This window comes from Corvus kubaryi, unplaced genomic scaffold, assembly GCF_017639235.1.
Source record: "Corvus kubaryi isolate FWS band 111438036 unplaced genomic scaffold, C.kubaryi_AGA036_p1.0 split3-37173, whole genome shotgun sequence".
Classification (NCBI taxonomy): Eukaryota; Metazoa; Chordata; class Aves; order Passeriformes; family Corvidae; genus Corvus; species Corvus kubaryi.
The window spans coordinates 1,146,210-1,167,767 of NW_024582085.1; the positions used below are offsets into that span (position 1 = coordinate 1,146,210).

General features: G+C 46.0%; 1 protein-coding gene and 1 long non-coding RNA gene across 4 annotated transcripts in view; one reads left to right on the plus strand and one right to left on the minus strand.

Moving 5' to 3' along the window:
* LIMK2 (LIM domain kinase 2) overlaps positions 1 to 21,558 on the minus strand; it is a 31,074-nt gene that overhangs the window by 2,445 nt on the left and 7,071 nt on the right. Inside the window, exons 1-14 of one of the 2 annotated variants that reach the window (XM_042015231.1) lie at positions 18,260 to 18,343; positions 13,200 to 13,335; positions 11,826 to 11,935; positions 11,394 to 11,582; positions 10,883 to 10,988; positions 9,356 to 9,552; positions 8,456 to 8,642; positions 6,046 to 6,132; positions 5,183 to 5,314; positions 4,858 to 4,914; positions 4,623 to 4,688; positions 3,656 to 3,830; positions 2,336 to 2,391; positions 143 to 300 (exon numbers count right to left, since the gene is read on the minus strand). In XM_042015231.1, coding sequence (XP_041871165.1) covers positions 143 to 300; positions 2,336 to 2,391; positions 3,656 to 3,830; positions 4,623 to 4,688; positions 4,858 to 4,914; positions 5,183 to 5,314; positions 6,046 to 6,132; positions 8,456 to 8,642; positions 9,356 to 9,552; positions 10,883 to 10,988; positions 11,394 to 11,582; positions 11,826 to 11,935; positions 13,200 to 13,335; positions 18,260 to 18,312 — 1,709 coding nt within the window. In that variant the 5' untranslated portion in view covers positions 18,313 to 18,343. Of the gene's footprint in view, positions 1 to 142; positions 301 to 2,335; positions 2,392 to 3,655; positions 3,831 to 4,622; positions 4,689 to 4,857; positions 4,915 to 5,182; positions 5,315 to 6,045; positions 6,133 to 8,455; positions 8,643 to 9,355; positions 9,553 to 10,882; positions 10,989 to 11,393; positions 11,583 to 11,825; positions 11,936 to 13,199; positions 13,336 to 18,259; positions 18,344 to 21,558 lie in introns of those variants that run through there. The other variant, XM_042015230.1, reaches the window with a different exon arrangement.
* Positions 299 to 20,232, plus strand: LOC121658367. Of its 2 annotated transcripts, XR_006013937.1 has the most exons (3): positions 299 to 2,187; positions 15,420 to 15,630; positions 17,828 to 20,232. It is a non-coding gene; the product is annotated as an uncharacterized LOC121658367 (long non-coding RNA). The 2 variants fall into 2 exon arrangements; XR_006013936.1 differs by having other exon boundaries at positions 15,420 to 20,232.

Genomic DNA, 21,558 nt, shown 5'->3' on the forward strand with positions numbered 1-21,558 from the left:
GAAGTCTCTCCACTCATGGAAGCCTTTGAGCATTCCCACAGAAGGCTGGAATTGTCCTCTGTGCAGAGCAGTCCTTCCACAATGGGAATACAGACACACCCTGAGGGCTTTCAAAGAAGAGTCCTCCAGACCCCAAACCTACCTGCTCTCTGGTTCCAGTCTGCAGCAAATAGCAGCCAGAGGGAAAAAGGCTGGAGGACAATCAGGAGGAACAAACTTCTCCCAGAACAGCTTGACATTAAGGCCAAAATCCAGTGTGCGTGGGAGACAGTCTGGGTCGGCATAAACCTGGCCTATGATCTAGGGAAAAATGAGAGAAGCACGTAAGTACTCCACCAGTTCCAGAGTGTTAACAAACAGGGAACTGCATCAGGCAGGGGCTACTTCAAAGTATTATGGTGGAAAGAACAAAAACACTGTTCCGCCTTTCCAATGAAGCCACTTGCTCATGGCACTATGTACAGACAAACTTCACTGGCAACTTTTTCAAGACCTGGTAATAAGTCCATGGCTGTGAAGGAGGTCCCAGATGCCTTCTCCTTCTGTCCAGGGTCTCTCTGCCAGAAGACACAGGATGATGTGCCCCTCTCAGGGAGCTTGACAGTGTCTTGCAGCAGGGGATGATGCAGCCCCTCCTGACTGCAGGTAATCAAGGCAACCTGCATCACCTCCTCTTTCTAACCATCTTACCACAACATCAGCAAAGCCCCTTGGTACAGAGTCTGTCCTAAGCAATGCTGGGAAGCCAACAGCACCCCTAATTCTGAGTTGTTCTGCCAGTGACAGATTCAACCCCCACCAGAGCCAGAGGGTTGGGACAACTAAGAACTACCATTACTGACACCCAGGAGGCTGCAGGTAAAGGAGAGCCAGGTAAGGGCTGGGTGGACAGGGAAGCCCTGCCCCAGCATTGCCCCAGTGCTCACCACCTCCAGCACAAGTGTAGAAGGAGTAAAGGAGCCCACAGCAGAGAGCTCTGGGGTGATCTGGACTCACAAGGTCAATACAAACTTTCACATGGACAGAGTTATTAGGTTTAAAGCCTCATTGGGTATCCCAGAAAGGGTGTTATTTATAACCACTCTGGCTTTTCTATGCCAATAACTCAGCACAACAACCACATCCTGTAACTAGACAGAAACACCCATTATGTATTTTGGCACATTTATTTCCTTATCTGTTTGAGTGTTTAATGTTGGTTTTTTGTTGGGGTTTTTTTTTTTTTTTAGCATCATTTTGGTGACAAGGAAAATGTTCATATGCTACTACCCTTTTATTTGTCTTTTTTTCTAGATGAAACAATTGTTTTAATCCCACATACAGATTTTTCAAGTTCCTAAATCTATCACTCACAACCACAACATTCTCTGAGAGGAGGGCCCAGTGTAAACAGAGCTCCAGATGAGGCCACAAAGATTTATGCACAGACATTTTCTTTGTCCTCTTCATCCAAACCCAGAAGATGAAACTTGCTGGCATCCCCTGGTGTTCCTGCAACTGCTGTGTTACACATAACACCCTGCCTTCATCTGTATTTCCACTGTCATACACACCTTTTAAACTGAAAATAAGGGTCTTGCAGCTTTCAAGTGCTGCTTTTTGTTCTGCAGATAGAAAAGCCTGATTTAACAGTCAGACTCTGCACTGGCTCAGAAATAAACTAAGCCAACAGACGTCAGGGTGCAAGCTTCATTAATCGACCTGCAAAGAGGATTTTGTTTCCACTTCTTTGAAGTGAAGTGCCATCCCCAGTGGAGGCCCTGAATTTGCTGTGATTATGCAGTTGATTGTTCTTTTAATGAGGCAGTAGAAAAAGAAAAAAGTATTGCAGTTCTAGGGAATACATCTAATTTCAAATGGATACCAGGGCTCAACCAGAACCTGATGACTTTTTTACAGCTTCTCTCAGTCCAGGAGCAACCTCTGCACTTCACACCAGACTATTCTATTCATGACAAGTCCATCCTTGAATTAACCTTGGGCAAGTTGCCCTTTGCCATTGTCCATGCTCAAGGTCTGAGCCACTTCAAACCTTTGGCTTTCTGACAAGCACCTTCTGCTGCCATTTCTGTCACCTCACATCCACAGGCCAAAAGCTCAAGCACTCAGGAATGTCCACAGACGAGGAAGAAACTGGGACCAGAAAAACTACAAGACAGTTATCTTCCTTGAGGAAACAGAGGCAAGGTAAGCTTGTTCTCCCAGTCTAATTCACTAATAATGTGCTGTTAGGTCACAGGCTGCACACTCAGACACAGAGATCTGGGCGATACCATGTGTGCACAGAGATGGGGACAAGGTCCATTAAAGATGCCATGTAATGTCCTTGTCTTACCTCACAGAGAACAATCCCAAATGAAAAAATGTCCACCATCTCATCGTAGCTCTGTCCTGTAGGAAACATGAGACATTCAGGTCTGTGAAGAGAGAGTTACCCATCCTGCTATTTCAGGAGCTGCCAGTACAAAGCTTAACTAAGCCTATTCCCTGGAGGGCCCTAAAACAGGAGACAAAGCAAGGCTTAAACCTGAGCAGGGTCAGTCACCCCAAGATATGTATATACCAACTGCATTACGCTGCCACGACAGATTTTAACCCTACTTCTCTCTTGTACTGGGGAATTACAGGACAACACTGGGAAACCTTATGTATCAGGTCTGAGAAAATGCTACGGATAACTATGGAAAGCTTCTGCCCATTTCCATTGATTGCTGTTCTCATGCATCTCTAGTGCATGGAGCCAGTGCTCAGTGTCCCCAGCAGCCAGCAAGTCCCTGCTGCAGTGACTGCAGAGATAATAAATTACACACCAGCAGCACTTTGATCCTGGGAAAGCTGGCAGGCTCCAGCATGCCATGCTCTGCTTAGACACACCCCTCCCAAGCCAGAAGCTGGTAAACAGCCTTGCTTTCAGAGGTGATGTCAGACTATGCTCTTGCTGTTTTCTTGACAAATGCCAGGACTGAGACAAACTGAGAAGCAGCCTCAGACTCCTTTAGGACTGGAGGCCCTGAGGAAAGGCAAACAGAACAGCACACAAGAAAGCAACATGGAGAACTGAGAGGGGGGAGAGGAGCCCAGTCCTCCCTTCCCCAATAGACTGCGCTGGACAATGCTGATAACCCCAGCCAACCAAACTGCCCAACCTGGTCAGAGAGACCAGCTAGTTAGAAAGAAATTTTATCCACTGTATTTTGCCCTCACCTCAACTCCTGTAGGGGCAGCTTTTCCTCTTAAGGGTCACAGCTCAACCTTAATGCAACTGAGGGCTGCATGCCAAAAACCAGATTTCCCTGCACTTGGACAACTCCCACCTCAATCCTGAGGCTTCAGCAAACCTGGCAGCAGATGGCCTCTCCCTAGATCTATGCAACAGCACACATAAGCTTCATCCCTTCTGTTGCCCTCCTGAAGAATCCTGTTGTCAAGCCAGAAACATTACCTGGGCTAGTACAAAGGCTTACCAGGTCAGGTACTGCAGGACTGCAGCTATGGCCTCTGTGTGTATAAATAAGCTTCCACATTAGCAGGTCTAAAACCACAGGCTCTGAAAGGTTTGATTGTTACTGGGGCACAGAAGCTTTCAGTAATCCTGTCATCTCTGTACCTTGTCACAGGCTGTCTCCTGGCCTGCTCCTTGCTACTGAACTCTTACCATTCAGCATCTCTGGGGCCATCCAGTACGGGTTCCCAACCACCGTGTAGCGCTTTTTCCTGTCACTCTTGCGGAGCATTCGTTTCTTGGCAGATGGCTTCTCTAAAGTGGGCTTTTTCCTTTCTTCCACAATCAGCCGAGACAGACCGAAGTCAGCCACCACCACTGTCTTATCCTGCACAGGGGATTTAGTACGAGCCACTGATTATTTTCAGCTCCTTTCAGGAGCAAAGAGGCTGCAATTCCTGTTCACTACCAACTATAGTCTAAGGTCAACTATCCAGGTTTTCTGCAGCCACATGAGCATAGCAAGATGTCCAGACAGGTGTAAAATACCCAATTCAGGATCCCAACTCATCACTTCCTCCCTTCATTGTCTTATTTCCTGTGTGGTTGCTAGCACTTATCCCATCAATGTGGCTACACTTGCCAGGGGATACCTGGACCTTTCCTTTTAGATCTTCCTCTTTTACCTGGTCAGGAATTAACTTGGACTTTCATCCTGGGTTGTCTGAAGCCAAATGAACAAGGGCAGGCTTGAGGGAATGAAGCTACACAAAAATCTTGTGACCCAGCATTTAAGAAAGAGAGAAAACACATGTGCACACACCTACACACTTGTCTGAATCTTGAGTACCAATAAAAAGTCATCAAGTGGTTAAAAGAACAGAAAGAGCTGCAGAGAACATCTCATATTTGAGATAAAGAACAGAGCTGTACTAACTCTCAGAAGGTGACTGTTACAGGAGCTGCTACCAAAGGAAAGGTAGTAAGAGAACACAGAAACAGTGAAGCTACATCAGTCTGGAAAATCATGTGTCAGAATGAAGCTCCTTTGCTTGGGGCACAAAGCCTCTCTGAAATCAGTTCCACCCTGACAAAAGAGGGAACATCATGTGGAGAAAACCAAGGGAGGAAGATGCCAAGGAGAGGAGCAGCATGCTGTGGGGACAGAGGTGTAACTCACCAACTTGATCAGGCAATTGTGTGAATTCAGGTCTCTGTGAATGATGCACATGGAGTGCAAGTAAGCCTGGAACAGGAGAAAAGCTGGTGTTAGGGATTCCCAGTTGAGCATTTACAGCCTCAACAACCCAATTCCAGTAGTCAGGCAGTGTCCACAGCCCCTCATACATCACCCTGCTGAAGCCACTAACCCTGACCCCTGAGTTTGCTCTGTGAGGAAGTGACAGTCAACTCACCATTCCAGAGGCAATTCCTTTGGCAAAGCTGACCTTCTGCTGCCAGGGAAATGGGTCCTGAAAGACAAATCCTCAATGGTCAGGGACTATCTTACCAGCCAGATGGTTGACAGCAGTTCCTTCACAACAGGGACTCTTACAGCAGTCAAGAGACACATGATACAGCCCTGGAAAGAAAAGGCTTCCTGCCTCAAGCTCACCCACAGCTAAGAAGCAGCTTTACCACACAGCTCCAAAGACAACTAACAACAAGTACATAAGGCTGGTACAACCACCAACACAGTCAGGCTCACTGAGGGCAGGTCTCCCAGGTGTCCACACTCACTGCATTGCGGAGGAAGTCCTTCAGCGTGCCCCCCTCAATGTACTCGGTGAGGAGATTCAGCTTCTTGTCCTTGTACAACACACCAATGAACTTCAGCACATTGGGGTGGTCCAGGCTGCGCATCACTTTCACCTGCAAGCAGACACATCCCACTCCAAAAAGTGAATGGAACAAGTCCTGACAGATCCATTCTGTGGTGAAAAGCACTCCAGTATTCAAAGTTCTGTTCTGGGGTGACAGAGAACACTCAAACCCCAACCTTAAGGCAGTCAGTTAACTGTTGCCTTTTCATTTTCATGCTGTGCAATTAACCTGATCTTAGTCTTTAAGGAGAGCACCCTTGAGTTTAGCTAACTTTTCAGAGTGAGAAGCTCTCCAGGGCAGCTATTGGGTCTGTGCTATATGTGTCAGGGCCACAACAGCAGTATCAGGTGTTTAGGGAGCTGCCTTTAAGCTAAATCTGACTTTGAAAAACATAGTAAGCAGCCACCACGAAAATAGTTTTCCTTAAATACAGCGTGAGTCTTAAATATCTTACAGATATTGGCCCTCATCCTTTGTACTTATGCACAAGGCTCAAGGGATAAATCCTTTATGTACTGCACAGATCAATTTGTCTCAGACTGAGGCTGCTCTTGTCACTGAAAAATTAATGAACTGGAGCTGAAGCAATGTCTGTTGCCCAGTATGAGTCACACTTCACTGCAGCAAACACTCAGCTCATGTCAGCTTTTCCCTATGCAATGTCTCCCTCCTCAGCACCCTCATTCCTGCCAGGTTGCTGGCAGGATCTCTCTCTGCAGAAGATGGGAGAGAGTTCCACCACACTACTGGCTCAGAAGCTTTTTGAAATCTGCTCGTACCTCTGTCAAGAAAGTCTTCTGTGTTTCCTCATCACAGCGAATCAGCTCCTTCATCACCATCACCTTTCCTGTTGCTTTGTGAGTCACCTGGTGGAAACAAAACCCACAACTGCAGGTAAGGTTCAAGAACACACAGCTCCAATGCTCCTGTGACTCTTTGGGAAAAGTGTAACATTCCCCTCCATCCAGAGAAGAATAGAGATGGGAGGAAATTCAGAGCAGAGGAAATTTCGGGATCCACCAAAGCTGTATGTGAAACAGAAACTACCTAAAGCTGACAGAGGATCAAGCCAAGACCCAGAGTTGAAGGCTCCAGTTTGGGTAGCACAGGGCTGAGCATGCACACGGGCTGCCAAAGCCTCCAAAGGCACCAGTTCCACACTGGTGCATGCCTCAAAGCTCCCTTATGAAACACATTTCCCCAGCAGGATGCTCACATTTTGTACACAGGCTTACGAACTACATTCTGTATCAACAAAGGAATCAATGTTCACTTACATCAGAAACCAAACCAAACAACCCAAAACTGCATTATAAATGCTTTGGTTTTATTGGGAATCTGAATCTCATCCACATGCAAGTGGAACTGGAGTGCACAGGCTGTTCAGTTAAGGCAGGAAGAAGTTAATGTTACCTTGCTCCTTTCAAGCAGTGTGTTTCAACCTGCAAGGAATGTCCTAGAACAGTGGAAAACACAGAGAAATCCATCATAATAATAAGGTAATAAATTTCCTGGCTCTTGACATGGAAAGCATTTCCAGTTCCTCAAGAACTGCTTGCCTGTCTCCAACTAGTTCCTGGCATTTTGCTGTGTTATGGAGGTTTTTTGTAACCAGCTCAGGCTTGCTTGCATGGGGTGCAGGAGTAGAAAGGGTCCAAATTCCTATGAGCATGTTTTCCTGGAAATTCTCTCCTCTTCGTTTGCTTAACTTGGACAGCTCTGGCTCCCTAAGATCTCCAGGGAACTAAACAACCACCTTGTCTCTCAGATCAGAAGAGAATTATGTGACCAGATACAGTATTTGCTGCATCACACCCAGTCAATGTGAAGCTTAAGAAAAATGCCACTTTTTTGCCTCCTAGCTTTAAAAAAAAAAAAAAAAAAATCCTTCAGAAAACCTCTAAAACTGAAATCCAGAACACAAGACCCAGTTATTGTATTTAGGAAGCTCATGAGTTCTTGCAAACACTGTGACAAACTAGTTCTGTTTGGAGCCACGGACATAACAAAGCTGGACATAGGTGGAATGTGAGTGCATGGAATAACACAACAGAAGCAAGAATACAATATTCTTCTGCTCTCATCTGAAATCAAGCATCCATACACAAGAAATGAGCCAGGGAACACTGCATGTTTTAGCCAGGCATATGAAAGCCAGGGACATCTAATATCCAATGATAAAGGGAAGTGAAGAGACAAAGGCAAGACTAAGTGGAATTCTTAAAGCTGATGTATCAGCAAAACTGAAACAAGTGTCACATGGAAGTCCTAGGAGGCAAATCTAACTCCCAGAGCATGCACCAGAACAGGATGGCCATGGGGTAATTTGAGCAGAAATGAAACACCTTTGTGCCAGTAACTGCTGGGACACAGATGACAAAAGCATGCGACAGAGCAAAGGTTCCACTTACCTGCACCTGTTATTTCTCTGAGTAGAGGAGAAGAGAAATATGCTCATTAGTATGGATCAAGCACTGGGTTTGTAGTGCTGGCTCATCACCTCCTGTGCTGGACATCTCAAGCTCATACCAGTGTAAGGGGAGAAGTCCCATCCCATGGTGAGTGCAATCTGAGCACTGAGGAACTCACAGTACCTTAACAAGGCAGAAGAAGCTGCCCCCTGATGCTGTCAGGAATGTTGGGATAGAACTGCTGGAGTACCCTCAGTCAAGATAAGAGCTACTGATTGAGATTTTAACTGTGAGAGTCATACAAGACCTGACCACTACCCCCACGCTGACTAGCCATTTAGGCTGTGCCAGGGGTTCAGACTTGGTCACTACATCAGCCTAGCAAGCCCCCAAATATGCCACACTAAGGGTGGGTAAGAAATGCTGCGCTGAATGCACCCCATCATAAGAAAGATGCTCGTAAGAGGAAAGTGTAGCCTGTTCCCTGTTCTCCCCACCTCACCCAGGAGGTTGCTGTGACAGGCACTCTGGAGTGCTAAATCTGACTCAGGAGATGAACATGTATGGCCAAGGTTGACATTCAAAGGGGACAAAGTCAAAACCATCAGCAGTCAGAGACACTCATGGTCAGGGAATGGATCTCAGAGCAAACCAGGGAAGATCCAAGACTGATCACTATTGGCAAGGCAAAACCACCAAGACTATGGTGAAGGATCCCAAGACAGGCAGACATTGCTGTACTCAAAATAACTGATGAATGTTTGAGGACCTCCCTCACCTTGATCGCTTGTCCAAAAAATCCTTTTCCTAGAACTTCTCCATGAATCAGGTCACAGGGCCGGAAGATTTGCTGGGAGCAGCTGGAAGAGGAGCGCAGGGATTCAGAACGACTGATGTCACGGCTCAGAAGGAGCGGTTCCTTTGGAGAGCTGGGGCCGGGAGACTTAGAAATGCTGTTACTTCGCCTGGAAAACAAGGATGACAGGAAGATCAGGGAATCTGCTGGGAAACTTTTGGTCCAGCATACCCCATCATTCACTGCTAAGGGAGCAGTTTCTAATGTGGTCCAGTGCTTTTACTATCTCCAAAGCCAGATGCTCTCCCTGCACTGTGGAAGCTCCTTATGAATCCAGAGCAGCTTCCAAATCAGAGCTACCTAACAACAACAACAACATCTCCTGCACTGGCAGTCTGAGGTGGAGCTCTGAGACCAAGGGGAGGAAGCTGTGAAGTCACATTACTTGATATCTCTGAACAAAGTACTAGTAAATGACTAAATGAGCAACTGAGTGTTCCTGTCTTAGAAAGACTTTTTCCCAAGTCCCAGGCCTCACCCAGATTCCCCTTAAGGACATGTTCTTCCCCAGTCATTTAAGGCTGGTAAAAACCTGACCTTTAGATTTCCTAACTCTGAAACTTAGTATCCTTTTTCTGTTAACAGTAGAGCTCCTTATTTTTATTAAGGAAAGCCTGTCATCCTGAAAGGGAATAGAGAGAGAGTATACATATATAGCAGAATCCCAAGCTCTCCATGACTTCTCCAATGGTTTACACCACGGTTCACATCAGAGATAAGCCCTGTCCCTACAGTCATTGTGATCGCAAGGCCTAAGCTGCCCAGTCAGGGAACACAGGGCAAAGGCAAGATAGATCAGAGGCAGTGCTTCCAAGCCTTTACCTGAGGGAGCGCCGTCGGAGTGTTCCTTCCAGGTTCTCCTTGATGTCCAGTGGAGAGAGGGAGCGTGGGGAGATGGGTGTCTTTATGTGGGTGGGAAGACGGGAGTCCAAACGAAGCCTGTCCAAGCGCTGCGAGACAGGGTCATGCTCTATCAGCAGCTGAAGGGTCTGGCTTGTCTTGCGAATCAATTCCTCCACCTGAAATCAAACCAAAGGGCAGAACAGCAGCAGGCAGGAGGAATGCAAATGACAGGAGATAGAGGAGACACGGGGAATGGCCCTCAGGAATCAGAGAGAGTTCAGTGAGATCACTCCATAGTTGTGGTTTAGTTGTGTGCACCACAACTGTCTACCAAACAAATCAAGCTGGCAACACAGAAGTTCCTGATGTTATCCAATACTTCTTTCTGGTCAGCTACAAGTAACCTATATAAAAAAGATGTGGACAGGCTGGGGAGGGTCCAGAGATGGGCCACAAAGATGACTAAAGGTTGTGAAGCTGCCACGTGAGGAAAGGCTGAGAGAACCGCGTCTGTTCAGCCTTGAGAAAAGAAGGCTTACAGGAGACCTTATCACCATGTTCCAGTATTTAAAGAGTGGCTACAAAGAAGATGGAGACTCCCTTTTTACAAGGAGTTACATGGAAAATACAAGTGTCAATGGGTACAAATTAATCCTGGAAAGATTCCAGGTAGACACAAAGATAGTTTTTTACAACGAACAATCAGCCCTTGGAATAATCTTCCCAGCAAAGCAGTGGATTCCCCAACACTGGACACGTTTATGTTTCAGCTGGACATAGTGCTCTAGATAGTGCTTTTGCCAAGAAAGATTGGACCAGATGATCCTTGAGGTGCTTTCCAGTCTGGTATTTTATGACTCTATTAAATACTTTTCTTTTTCTGAGAAGTGTTCAAAAACTACACAAGTCTCCACCTTGAACAGTGCTGCAAAAAATAGCTTAGCAAGAGCTACATGGAAATTTATCTGAGAGATGCCTTGTGCTCCTCATGTTCCCTTCAGCACCAACAGTAAATAAAACCCTTGGGAAGTGAAGGTAATGGTACCCCACCCTACACTCTTGCAGCATCACCTGATATCTGTAGAAAGCATCTACTTGTAAATACAGACAGCAAATAGGTATTTTGCAATGGGAAACATACCTAGGATCAGCTGGGCCCTTGTATTATCAGTGCCTCTAAAAGGATCAGAACTGTGCACTTCACCAGCAGTACATGGTAAAGTCTTCACAGCCTCCCCGTCCTCTGTCACAGCCCTAGACTTTTCCTATTACCTCCCTTCACATTTGAATGCCACAAAATCAGGACTGAATCCTAATTGCATTTCCATCTGTTACATTTTCCTCTCCAGCTGGAAGGCAAAGCTTGTCTTCATGTTGATTCCTACTGTCAGCACGAGTACTAGTAGTGTACACACACTGTATGTAGGGTGGGAGAACAGTGTCAGGAAAGAGAAAAGATGCAGGAAGGCAGAGGAGAAGGAGGCTTCAGAATAGAACTCTACCCACCTCCTCCACCTGTAATGTGCGAATAGGAGCTCCATTGATCTCCAGGATACGATCTGCAGGGTGGATGGCATTTCGGACATCTGGGCTGATGTGCATCCTGTTAACTCTAAATATGGGAATTACAGTCTGTATGTGAAGTCAGTTTAGCCAAAATTATCAAAAATATGCTCCCCTTCATATTGATATTTTGAAATAAAACAATGCTAATCTACCAACATGGGGAGCTACTATTACACCAAGTGCTTAGGTCTGAGCAGGTGTGCAGAGAGCTCTTCATATCACCAGTGGTAAAATTGATAGTTCCAATGTTTTGTGTTCACTGAAGGAGACAGCACTGAGAGATACAATTATCAGTTAAGGCTGTCACAAGACTGAAGATGAAACAGAAATGACTATTAGCCCACATACGTCCCTGTAATGCCAAGATTCCCTCAGGACAACAGTGCTGCAGGATTTTTACCAGCTCCCTCTGCACAAACATGTACGTTGCACACAATCCAGTCATACTCACTCTTTCACCTGGACACCAGTGGCATAGCTGGAGCAGCCACCTTCAACAGACACAGAGAACCCCCTCTTGCCATCCGTGGCTGCTGGCATGGAGATGAGGGTCAGTGTATAGGGCAGCTGCTCACGCAGAGACTCAGTGGAGTGTTTTTCTATCATCGGTGTCAGCACAATCTGGTTATGGCATTTTCCACTGGAAGAAGTGAAAAAAGTCATTATGGCAATGTCCCATCCCTCCCTGCCAAACTCACATGTCTGAGCTCTCTCACTGACCACAAGCCATAGTTTTAGTGTTCACACCACTACTTCTTCCCTCCCTCAAAGGCAGCTTCCTGGCATTCCATAGAGTAGCATTCAGCTGAACCACTCTGAGCCAGCTGCACTCAGCTTACACTCAGCAGGGAGCAGCTCTGTGGCTATGTTCAGCTCCTCTTACCAGTAGAGAGTGGAATGTTGCACCAGTGCATAAGTGTCCCCATCTTCGATGATCACTTTGCAGCTCATACAAGCAAAGCACTCGGGGTGATACTTGTATTCGCCAGCCACCTACAGACAGAAAAGGGAGTAGCTTAGGAGGGCCAAAACCCATCAGCAGATGCAGCTCCTGCTAGCCTCTCCAATTAACATGTTCATTCACATTCAAGTCTCTAAGGCAAGTGGCAGTTTTTTACTGCAGAGTTATATTAGTCCATTCTGTCTTTCCTGAACCCCATCATTGGCACCTTGTTTGCAGAACTCCAAAACAAACACATCAACAAGCTAAGCAAAGCTTGTGTCCCAGGAACCTCTGCTGTATTTGGCAGCTGTTCAACTATCAAAAATAGTTGATAGTCTACTTCAGACTAGTAAACAAGGCATTAAACCTTCCTGTTCAGTTGCTCTTGGCAAGATAACTAACGTTATGCCTGAATTAATAAAGCTGAAAGGGCTTTTTTTTTGGCAGACAGGCAATGCACAAATTCAGATATTTAACCAGCCAGCTGACAGAAAAAAAAGTACAAACTGAGACAATAAATCCTTTAAAGAATATTTTTATTAATTAGTCTGTTTTTCTATTTTCCTTATGAGAATTCCTTTAGTGACAGTATTATGCAAAGACTTTTGCAGGCAATGAGAAACTGTCTGCACATTTCTCAGTATTTCCTTTTGAGTTAGCAATCATATTACTGAGTACCATTCTGCTTTTTATTTAGGCTCCAGAAAAATAATGGTTATGTTTCATTCTTGGCAGTTTTAAAGTTTAAATATTTGCAAGGTTGTGCAGGAGGGGAACATTTAGGTGAGCCCATATCGTGCAGGCGGAGTTCAGTGCATCAAAGCAGTTGGGGCTAACACTGCTTCAAGACACCATCAGCCTGAAAAAGCACTCTGGCCACAACCCAGGTGGGACTTGGATGGTAACCTTCCCACAGCCAGAACCTGCTGCTTATCCTGGGCCGAGAGCTTTGACTCCACACTGCAGTGGAAAATCACCCCGTGGAGACACTGAGGCACTGTGCTACAGAAACTGAACAGATGTCCCCTGAATCACCTTTCTACTTCTCAGGTCTGTACTTTTCAGCACCTTATTTGTTCATATGCTTCAGATCCTCACATCGCCCTCCTTTAACAGCTACCCCCATTCAAAATTAATCTTTATGTAGAAGATGAACACACAATCTTCATTTCTAATCTGAGATTAGAGTAACAAGGAGATTATTATCCTCAGTTTATTTGGTTATCTGAATACCTAAGACAACTCCCAAGTAAGTTTGAGGAGTTGGAGGCAGGCACGTCCTGCCTCCAAGCAGGAGTCCTTCAAAGTCCTTACCATCACAGGTCCAGTCATCAGCAGAGAGCAGCCATGGCAAGATTCCCCAAACTTCCCCCAGTAGTCTTTGTGACAGTACAGCTTCCCATCTTTCTCATAGTACCAGTTAGTGAGGGGATCCTGGCATTCAGAGCACCTTGAAGGAAACAAAGGAACAAAGTTCCAGTTGGCAACAAGTCACAAATCAATGGTCCTTTCCTGCATGGAGAACACAGACATCCAGCAGCAGCTCACCACCAGGTAGGTCTGCCAGTTATGGATGTACTAAACCCTTCCACTTCCCAGTGCTCTTTGAACTGAAAATTAGCACCAAACCCAAGGTTTGTAAGGAGAGGTGAAATCAACCAGCACAAAGAAAAAGAAGCTTCAGAAGTTTAAAACAAATCCCACACATTGAAACACATCAGTAGGTTTATAAATTCTGCTTTGTAAATTTTGCTCCTCTACTTTCTCCCTCTTTCTGGATGCAAATTTCCAGCTGCAGAGCTGCCCAGCATAGAGAGCTCTGCTCTGTTTCTACTTAGTGTTTCTATAGCATCACCTGTCTTGTGCCAGGGCACCTGCCTCCTCAGCCAGTTTAGGAAGCGGGACAGAGAGGCAGGATCCACTTCCCTTTGAAATGCAAAGCCAGTTTTGCACCAGCCTTTCTGGAAAGCTTTTCTATTGATCTGTAAGCAGACCTCTCCCAAAAGGTAAACTGCAGCACTGTGCATTTGAGGGAGAGTTTTCAAAGCAGTTCATCCCCTGAGCTCCATATACTTACTGCATCCACCAATTAACTGTGATGAAAGTCCACCTCTCTCAGCCAATTGTTCTCCCTTCTGCTGATGACAGTGCATGAGAAAATAAACACCACAAGCAACCCACCAAAAAAACCCTAAATAAAATTAATTCTCTGATTTCATTAAGAGAATCCCGAAATCCTTCACATATCAGTCAGCCTCTATTTCAACAAGCAACCATTATTAATCCTCTATTAACGTCCTTTCAAGAAACAAACTTCCCCCTCCTCCCCCCAGAAAAAAAAAAAAAAATCAAGGAAAAAAATGCAGCAATTCTACTGCAGATATCTTCTAGCAAATCACAAACAGAACCCAGGTTTGCTAAATACAAAATAATCCTGCCTCAGCAAGATGCACTGGGCAAGGGAGTTTAACTTCAGCAGCATGGAGGTGTAACTTACTGGAGAGATAAGGCACAGACAGCAGTTGCATCACTAAGGATTATTCCATTAGCCCTGGGCAGCATGCTCTCAGACTTTAAAAGGAAAATAAATCTGGCACTGGCCATTTCTGAGGGCAGAATCCAAAGCAGGTTAGTCACCAATAACTGGTTCAAAGAAACACCTTGAGGATCAATGCGATCATCAGCACGATGTTTTCCCATATATGGGAAGAAGCGTTTCTTCTGCCCCTTACCCCAACACCTGTCTCAGTTACTACACTGGGGGGGGAACCACTGCAGGGAGATGGGGGTTTAGGTGGGTGTCTCTCTGGACAGCCAGTCTCCCTCAGCACCCAGTATGCTGGAGACTGCTGGTGGCACTGGAGGAGCACTTTTTACATGCTCCCAGGGCTAAGATGAGAGCTACAGTTGACTTCACCTCTCACAAGCTTTCTGGAAGCTTATTTGTGCCAAAGACATTCCTTGTAAACTCCACCAGCTTGTAATGAGCGTGATGATATGTGAAGCTGGTCATGCTCCAATATGGAGAGAGTTATTTGCTCCATCTCAAGAGACTGCAAAGCAACAAGGTAAAGCTGCTTGTAAGCTTTAGGGAAAAACACACCTCATGGAGTATTCAGTGCTGTACCCTCCCCTCAGGAAGATTGCTCCTTAAAATGTATTTGGCTTTTGTAGTGTTTGTTATCCCAGCTGAGGAGCACCAAATCCTGTCCCCCCCCCAAGTGATGGGAAAGAACGCCAGCATATGCAAGAGGCCCTGCCAATTTTGTGTGAAGCATAGGGAGCAGTAATTTAAGATTGCTGCACATGGCTCCTACATCACTACAGTCCCAGTCTGGGGGCACTGTCATGGTAACACCCTGCTCCTGGTATGCAAGAGACCCAGAGGGCATCCCAGTGCATTCTGCCTTCAACCACTGGCCTTTGGCTTCCATTTGCAGTAAATACCCCATGTTGAATGAGCAAATAGGTGAGTGGGAGGGAAAAAAGAGCAAGTGGAGACTAACAGCAAAGATTTCTATCATTTTGTGGCAGGAATATCTGGCTAAGTACTGACAAATCGGATCCCTCAGACTTATCCAACTCCTCCATGCATGCCTATACCAGTGTGTGTGCTCCAGGAGTGATTACATCTTCAAACAGGGAGCTGTGACCAGGCCTGCACTTGGGATGCAGACAGCAGTGCTGGAGACTGCTTCACCAGAAATTCAGGACTTGACTTTCTGTCTGTGTTCTCTCCAAGCAGGTGGGTCACTTACTTGTTTTTAAGCACATCACCTTCCCCTCCTCACCCCTCTTCAATTTCACACTTCCTTTTTCTCCCTAAGTAAATGTAAAATTTCTGCAAAAGCAATACAGACTGCAATTCTGTTTAGGTGGGCTCCATGGGATCATGTGCATTTGTCTTCCCTTTACCCTTCCTCTAGTACTAAATGGTTTGATTCAACCTTAGAGCACTTAGTTAAGTTTGCTTCCATCCGGAAGTAAGCACTGGTATCTAATCTGGAATACACCCATAGCAAAATGAAGGTGAGGAGGTGGAGCCAGCAGTCAGTTCTCTGCTATGTAATTAAACAAATCTGGGCAGGACGAGTTTGCAGCTTAAGGCTCAGAACCCCACCCTGGGCAATGAGGCAACAGGAATAGAGCAAGCAGCCCTGGAGAGGCTGGAAGCTGGGAATGGGTCTAACTGGCTGCTTCACTGCCAGGAACAGGACATGGCTCCAGCCCATGATGCCAAACAGCACCTTTGTTACTTACCATGCATTCTGTAACCTTGAAAAGGCTTTAGTTTTGACAGGTGTGGGAAACTGTCTGACAGCACAGGTATGGATGGCTTCAATGCCTTCACCAAATGATAAAAGCATCACGTGATTGTTCCACAAGGCTCTCATTGAAGAGATATGTCAGAATTTTATCCCAGAAGATACAAGAGTTGCCATTTCTTCCTCTCCTGCCTCACTGGAGCTGTGCCATTGCACCAAGGTTCACATCAGCTGAGACAGGAATGCAATTACTGCTACAAGTATTAAGGAAGCTAACCTTTGCCAGTCACCACAACCAAAGGAAAGGAGTATGCCATGCTCCTCTATCTTTTATAGATTAGAAACAACTAATCTTCTCCTAGATTACTCTTATTACAGAATAGCAAACCATGGTAATCAAGTTTCACGGAGGAATGGTAACAGCCGTACCTGACGTGCTTCCTCTTGCTGCCCAGCCACCATTTTCAGAGATGCAGAACCCTACTCTGATTATACAGACCAGACATTATGATTCTTCACTTCCCAGTTTTGGCTGTACAGAATAAATTAATCTGCCTCCCACAGCCATCCTCCAGGGACTACAGGCAGCACCTGGATGCAGAGTTCAGCCCTGATGCTCTGCAGCACAGCAAGTGCAGAAAGAGCTCACAAATCACTGCTCCACGGACTCTTGGTTTTAGGGGGGGTGGTAGGAGGATCAGGTCACAACAGGTAACCAGCATGGTTTCAATTGATGTGGCATCTGTTTTACAGCTAAATGAAAGCCAATACCTTCATGGAAGCAAAGATTTCCCCAGTATTGAAGAGACAGATCCCTTTGAGAAGGGCTCATTAACCAGATGCCCCCCTCACACACACTGTCAGGCCAGATCAGTTTACGCTAGACAAGCTCAGGAGAGCCGTGGTTCCAATTCTGCAGGCAGGGCAGGGAGAGGACAGTCAGGCAGAGAGCTGCAGAATTACCCCAGCCTGTAGCTAACCCAAAGGCTTACTCACCCGGGCTTAGCAGCAGTGTGTGCACTGGCTACGTAAGAGACACCAGACAAAGAAAAACAGACGCTAGAAAACAGACTACTAGAAAGACAGAGTGATTAAATTCTGACTATGCAAAACCATTTCCACACATTCAGGAGAAGGTGTATCTATGGTTCAGCATAATATCCTACACATATTACAAATAACGAGTGTCTGCTCACTTTCTTTCTTCTGAAAGCAGCTGCTGTTTCACAAAGTTGCCTAAAGAAGCTCAGCAACTGGGCAGCAGTATTTACTCCTAACCTAGACTGTTTTACCAAAAGGCTTCTTACTCCCAAATCAGTACAACAGTGTTTGCAGAATAGGATCAATAACAAGCAAACCCGAGCAGAGGGGATAGGAGGGAGACAATGAAAGTGCAAGCTGTGCCTTCCCTCATCCGTCCACCTAATCAGCACATCAGTGTCAATCACCAGCCTGGCTGTGTTCAGCCCCACTGACTTTTCTCACTGGGGAGATGCAACGCAACCAAAGTGTTACTCTGGAACTATCACCCTTCTCAATTCTCATTTGTTCAACTGGACCAAAACCGAATAAAAGTTGAATTAACCAAAATATCACCAAAGTATCCTTTCCATGTAAGGAAAGTGTGTTGCTCATCCCTAGTTACCTGCAAAGTACCTGGTTTCTTTTCTCAAACAGGATTATGTGCTGCATTGCTGCAGATTACATCACCCTCCTGAACTCCCACAGCAGCACCTCACCTCATCCAGACACAAGGAGCTTTGGAAGAGAAGCAGCAGCAGCCACATTAATCTCATTCCTCTGCTGGTGAGCAAAGCACAGGGGCACAGGGTACAGCGGCATATCTAGTGCTCTCTGGAAGGGAGCCTGCCTGGCTACGCGCACATTGGAGCTGTTCCCTCAAACTAGGGAGCTAGGAAGGGACTGACAATAAGAATCTTCCCTGTCACCTCCTCGAAGCAATATGGGATCCCAGTTTGAGGCCAGCTGTTTCTGGCACACGAGCATGGGACCTCATTCTTCCAGCCTCACACACAGACTGCTTAGGATGGCATCGCAGGGGGGAAACCACACTTTGGAGGCCCACTGCTAATCCTATGCAAGACTTACCGAAAAGGATCCTTGGGAGCGAAGTAAGCTGGAGCAGACAAGTAACTTCCCATCTTCAACACTGGATAAACCGGATCAGCCACAAACTTGTCCAACTGCCTCTGAACAGCTCTGTTCTGCCAACATGGCAGCAGCCAGTGCTCATTTACTCTTGTGCTGATTCAGATACTTCACCTCCCTTTGAAGCTGCCCAAGGAATGCCAGGTCTCCTGGCTGCTCATTCCTTTTCAGATTTTTCCTGGCTCCCATTGCTATAACCATCTTCTCCTGTGCTCAGCAGCAGCAGCAGCACCTCGGGAAGGACAGAATCACTGCTAACCGGGCTAGTGGGACATGCTGCTGCAGTAGTTTTGCGAGCTCTGCTGCCTGCTAACTACTGGCAAGTTTTCCCTTCTCTGGTTCCACCCAAGGGTGGGAGGGGAGGAGGAGCCATGGCAGGCAGACAGCAGCGGCTCCAGAGCCTCCACAGGCTCTCGCTCCTTCACAGGGTTGGCGCTCTGACCCAAAGAGGGGCTGCGTACTTAGTGCTGAAAGAGAGCAGCTTTGGCCAAAGAATACAAGCACACACACGTGAAACTTGTCTTTGCAGCAGCCGCACGTTCTAATGGAGAAGTCAAAGACAGCAATGAGCCACATCTCCAAATATATCAAATTAACTATGTACATTCCTAAACCCTTCACAGTGAGTGGGGTTATCCTGCCTTTACAGCACCTACAATCTGTTCACCTTGCTGCAGGAGGTAACTCACAGTGTGCTTCATCCAAGGAAAAACTGCTTTCTTTCCAATACTGTTTTAAGAAATCATTACAATCCTTTAACTGAATCATCATCTCCTGAATGGAAGCTGATAGGCATAAATCAGCACGGAGTACTCTCTCCTGCTCACAGCACATACAGTTGTATCATTGTGCTTGTCTGAAGCCAAGCACAATCTCCAGTGACCTAATCAGCTAAAGCTGCTCGCAAGACACGCAAAAATGCAACAAACATATTCCGCTGCACTGAGCCTGCCCGTTTTTGTAGTCAGCAAAGCCTGGCATGCCTGAACACAGCCTGAAAACCATGCTCTGTTCCAGAGGCAAGAGCACTCAAATGTGCTTTTCCTGGAGATGCTCATCTCAGCTGGCACACTGTTCAGGGATGCTTAGGGCTGGAACAAGGCAGTCTTGGCTGCAGACTTGACAGCTGCTGCTCGCTGTTGAAGTGCGCAGAAACCTAGGCAGCTTTTAGCATTCTTTTTTACTCCTTTTTTAAACTTTTTTTAAAATTTAATTTTTAATAAGAAGCCATCTTTCTGAAGGGAAAAAAAAAATTTCCATTTTCCCCATTCAGTGTAGGTAAGCCTAGCTGTAAAAGTGCAGTGAAGCCTAGTGCTGCAGAGCCCGATGTGCTTGTCAGTTCCAGCACGGGTCTAATTCCTTCTGACATTTCACACAGCTCTACTGGAAGCAGCAACACGGTGAGTCTGTGTCTAGGAATGCGCTCTGGTCTCCCACATTCTCTATATGTTGCGTGCTGAAAAGGGGCCAGTGCTCGCAATCCTGCGCTTCTCTGGCTATCAGCACCTCCCCACCACACACACAACACCTCCCGTGCAGCCCAAGCCCCTCCCGCCTCTATCACTTACACACAAAAGCCTTTCCCCACAGTTCTGCTGCCATGGGCTGAATGCCCTCCGAGGGGCATTCCACGTGACCTCATAAATCCCAACTCTTCAGACAAAACCTTTGAAGATTTGATCCACAGATGTGATAAGCAGCCAGCTAGTCTGTGAATGAAGCCAGCAGATAAAGCCTAACTTCAAAGTAATAAAAACCACCCAGACAGCTAAGCAACTAGGAAAGGATTTTAAGACTTCCTTAAAGCCAAAGGACACATAGTCAAATGTCTACTTAAACAGGAAACTTCTTATCAAAATGATTTTACTTCTGCAGCAAGACCAGCCAGTAAATTACTTTCGGCTACACAGAAATGTCTTGTTAATTCTTGCTTTTTCTGTTGTCTCTATGACCTATTTGAGAACACACTGTCTCTGATAAAAGGGCTCTGGAAAGGTGTTAATGTGTTCATACATTCTAGATCTGAATTCCTGCCAGAATGACTGTACTTCAAAAATGCCGATTAACAGGTGTGTGGGGGGCGTGGGGGGGACCTTGTGTAATTTTACTGATACCATCTCTGGGGGCCAAAATGCACAGGAACAAATTTCTTTTTCACCAAGTAAAGTCAGACATCATCATCTTCTCTCTTGCAAATGCTGACAGCATTTCCACTACAAACAGGTAGTCATCACGGGGAGAGCTTTTTTCCTCATTATGGTTTAGAATTGTGCAGTAACTTTTGCCAGGAAGACTGTAACTAACAAATGAAAAAGAACACATGAAAAACCTTGACAACGACTTACATGATATATCCCCATAGACATGCATCAATCACACAGCTATTGTGATATTCCAGTAATTAATAGCTCGAGCCAGCTGGGCAGCCTCTTGATACTCTTTGCCACACATCTCATGCTGCTCAGTAGCATATCTGCAGACAGATGTATCGCTCAGCACATCCGCCAGCCCTAAGATACACAAACTTATCCTGGCACTAACAGACACTTCTATATGTGTGGGATTGAGGGAAGAGGAATCTGCTTGGTGCCTGAAGAGTTTGCAGAAAACCTTTCCTTTAGCATGGGCGCAGCTTGGAGGCATTCCAAATACTTCAGTGCAATCCCAACACCTCATTGTATTTCCAAGGCACTTAACATGTAACACGTGCTTTGCTGCTGTTGAAAGACAGAGTCAGCTCCTGAAACCGACACCGTTTGGATCCGCACGTACCTCCGAGAGCTCTTGCACTCGGATCTTGAGTAAACTAAAACGAACAGTGAAGTGAAGCTCCATCACTGCATCTCACTTCTAAACAGTAGCACAACTTCAGAACAACACCGTGATGCTTCTCAGTACGTCACATCACCAAGCACATTAGGAAGGAGAATTTTTATCTCCACCACACTCACCTGATGGCTGCAGCCCTCCTGAATGAGTGCGGGCTGAGAAGCAAACCAAGGAACTTCAACCCACTGAAACTTCATAGGTTATATATAGTTTGGGAAGCAGTAACTTCTGCTCTGTAAACGCAGCACATATGGCAGTAAGACTGGCACTTACACCACTGCATCCTCGCTCCTCCTTAACATGCTGCTTTGGGTCTGTGAAGACCAGGAACTCCTCAGGGAAGGATCCTGTCTCACCCCTGTGAAAGCCTACCACATTCTGGGCTGTGTGAGTAATTTTAATTACCTTGA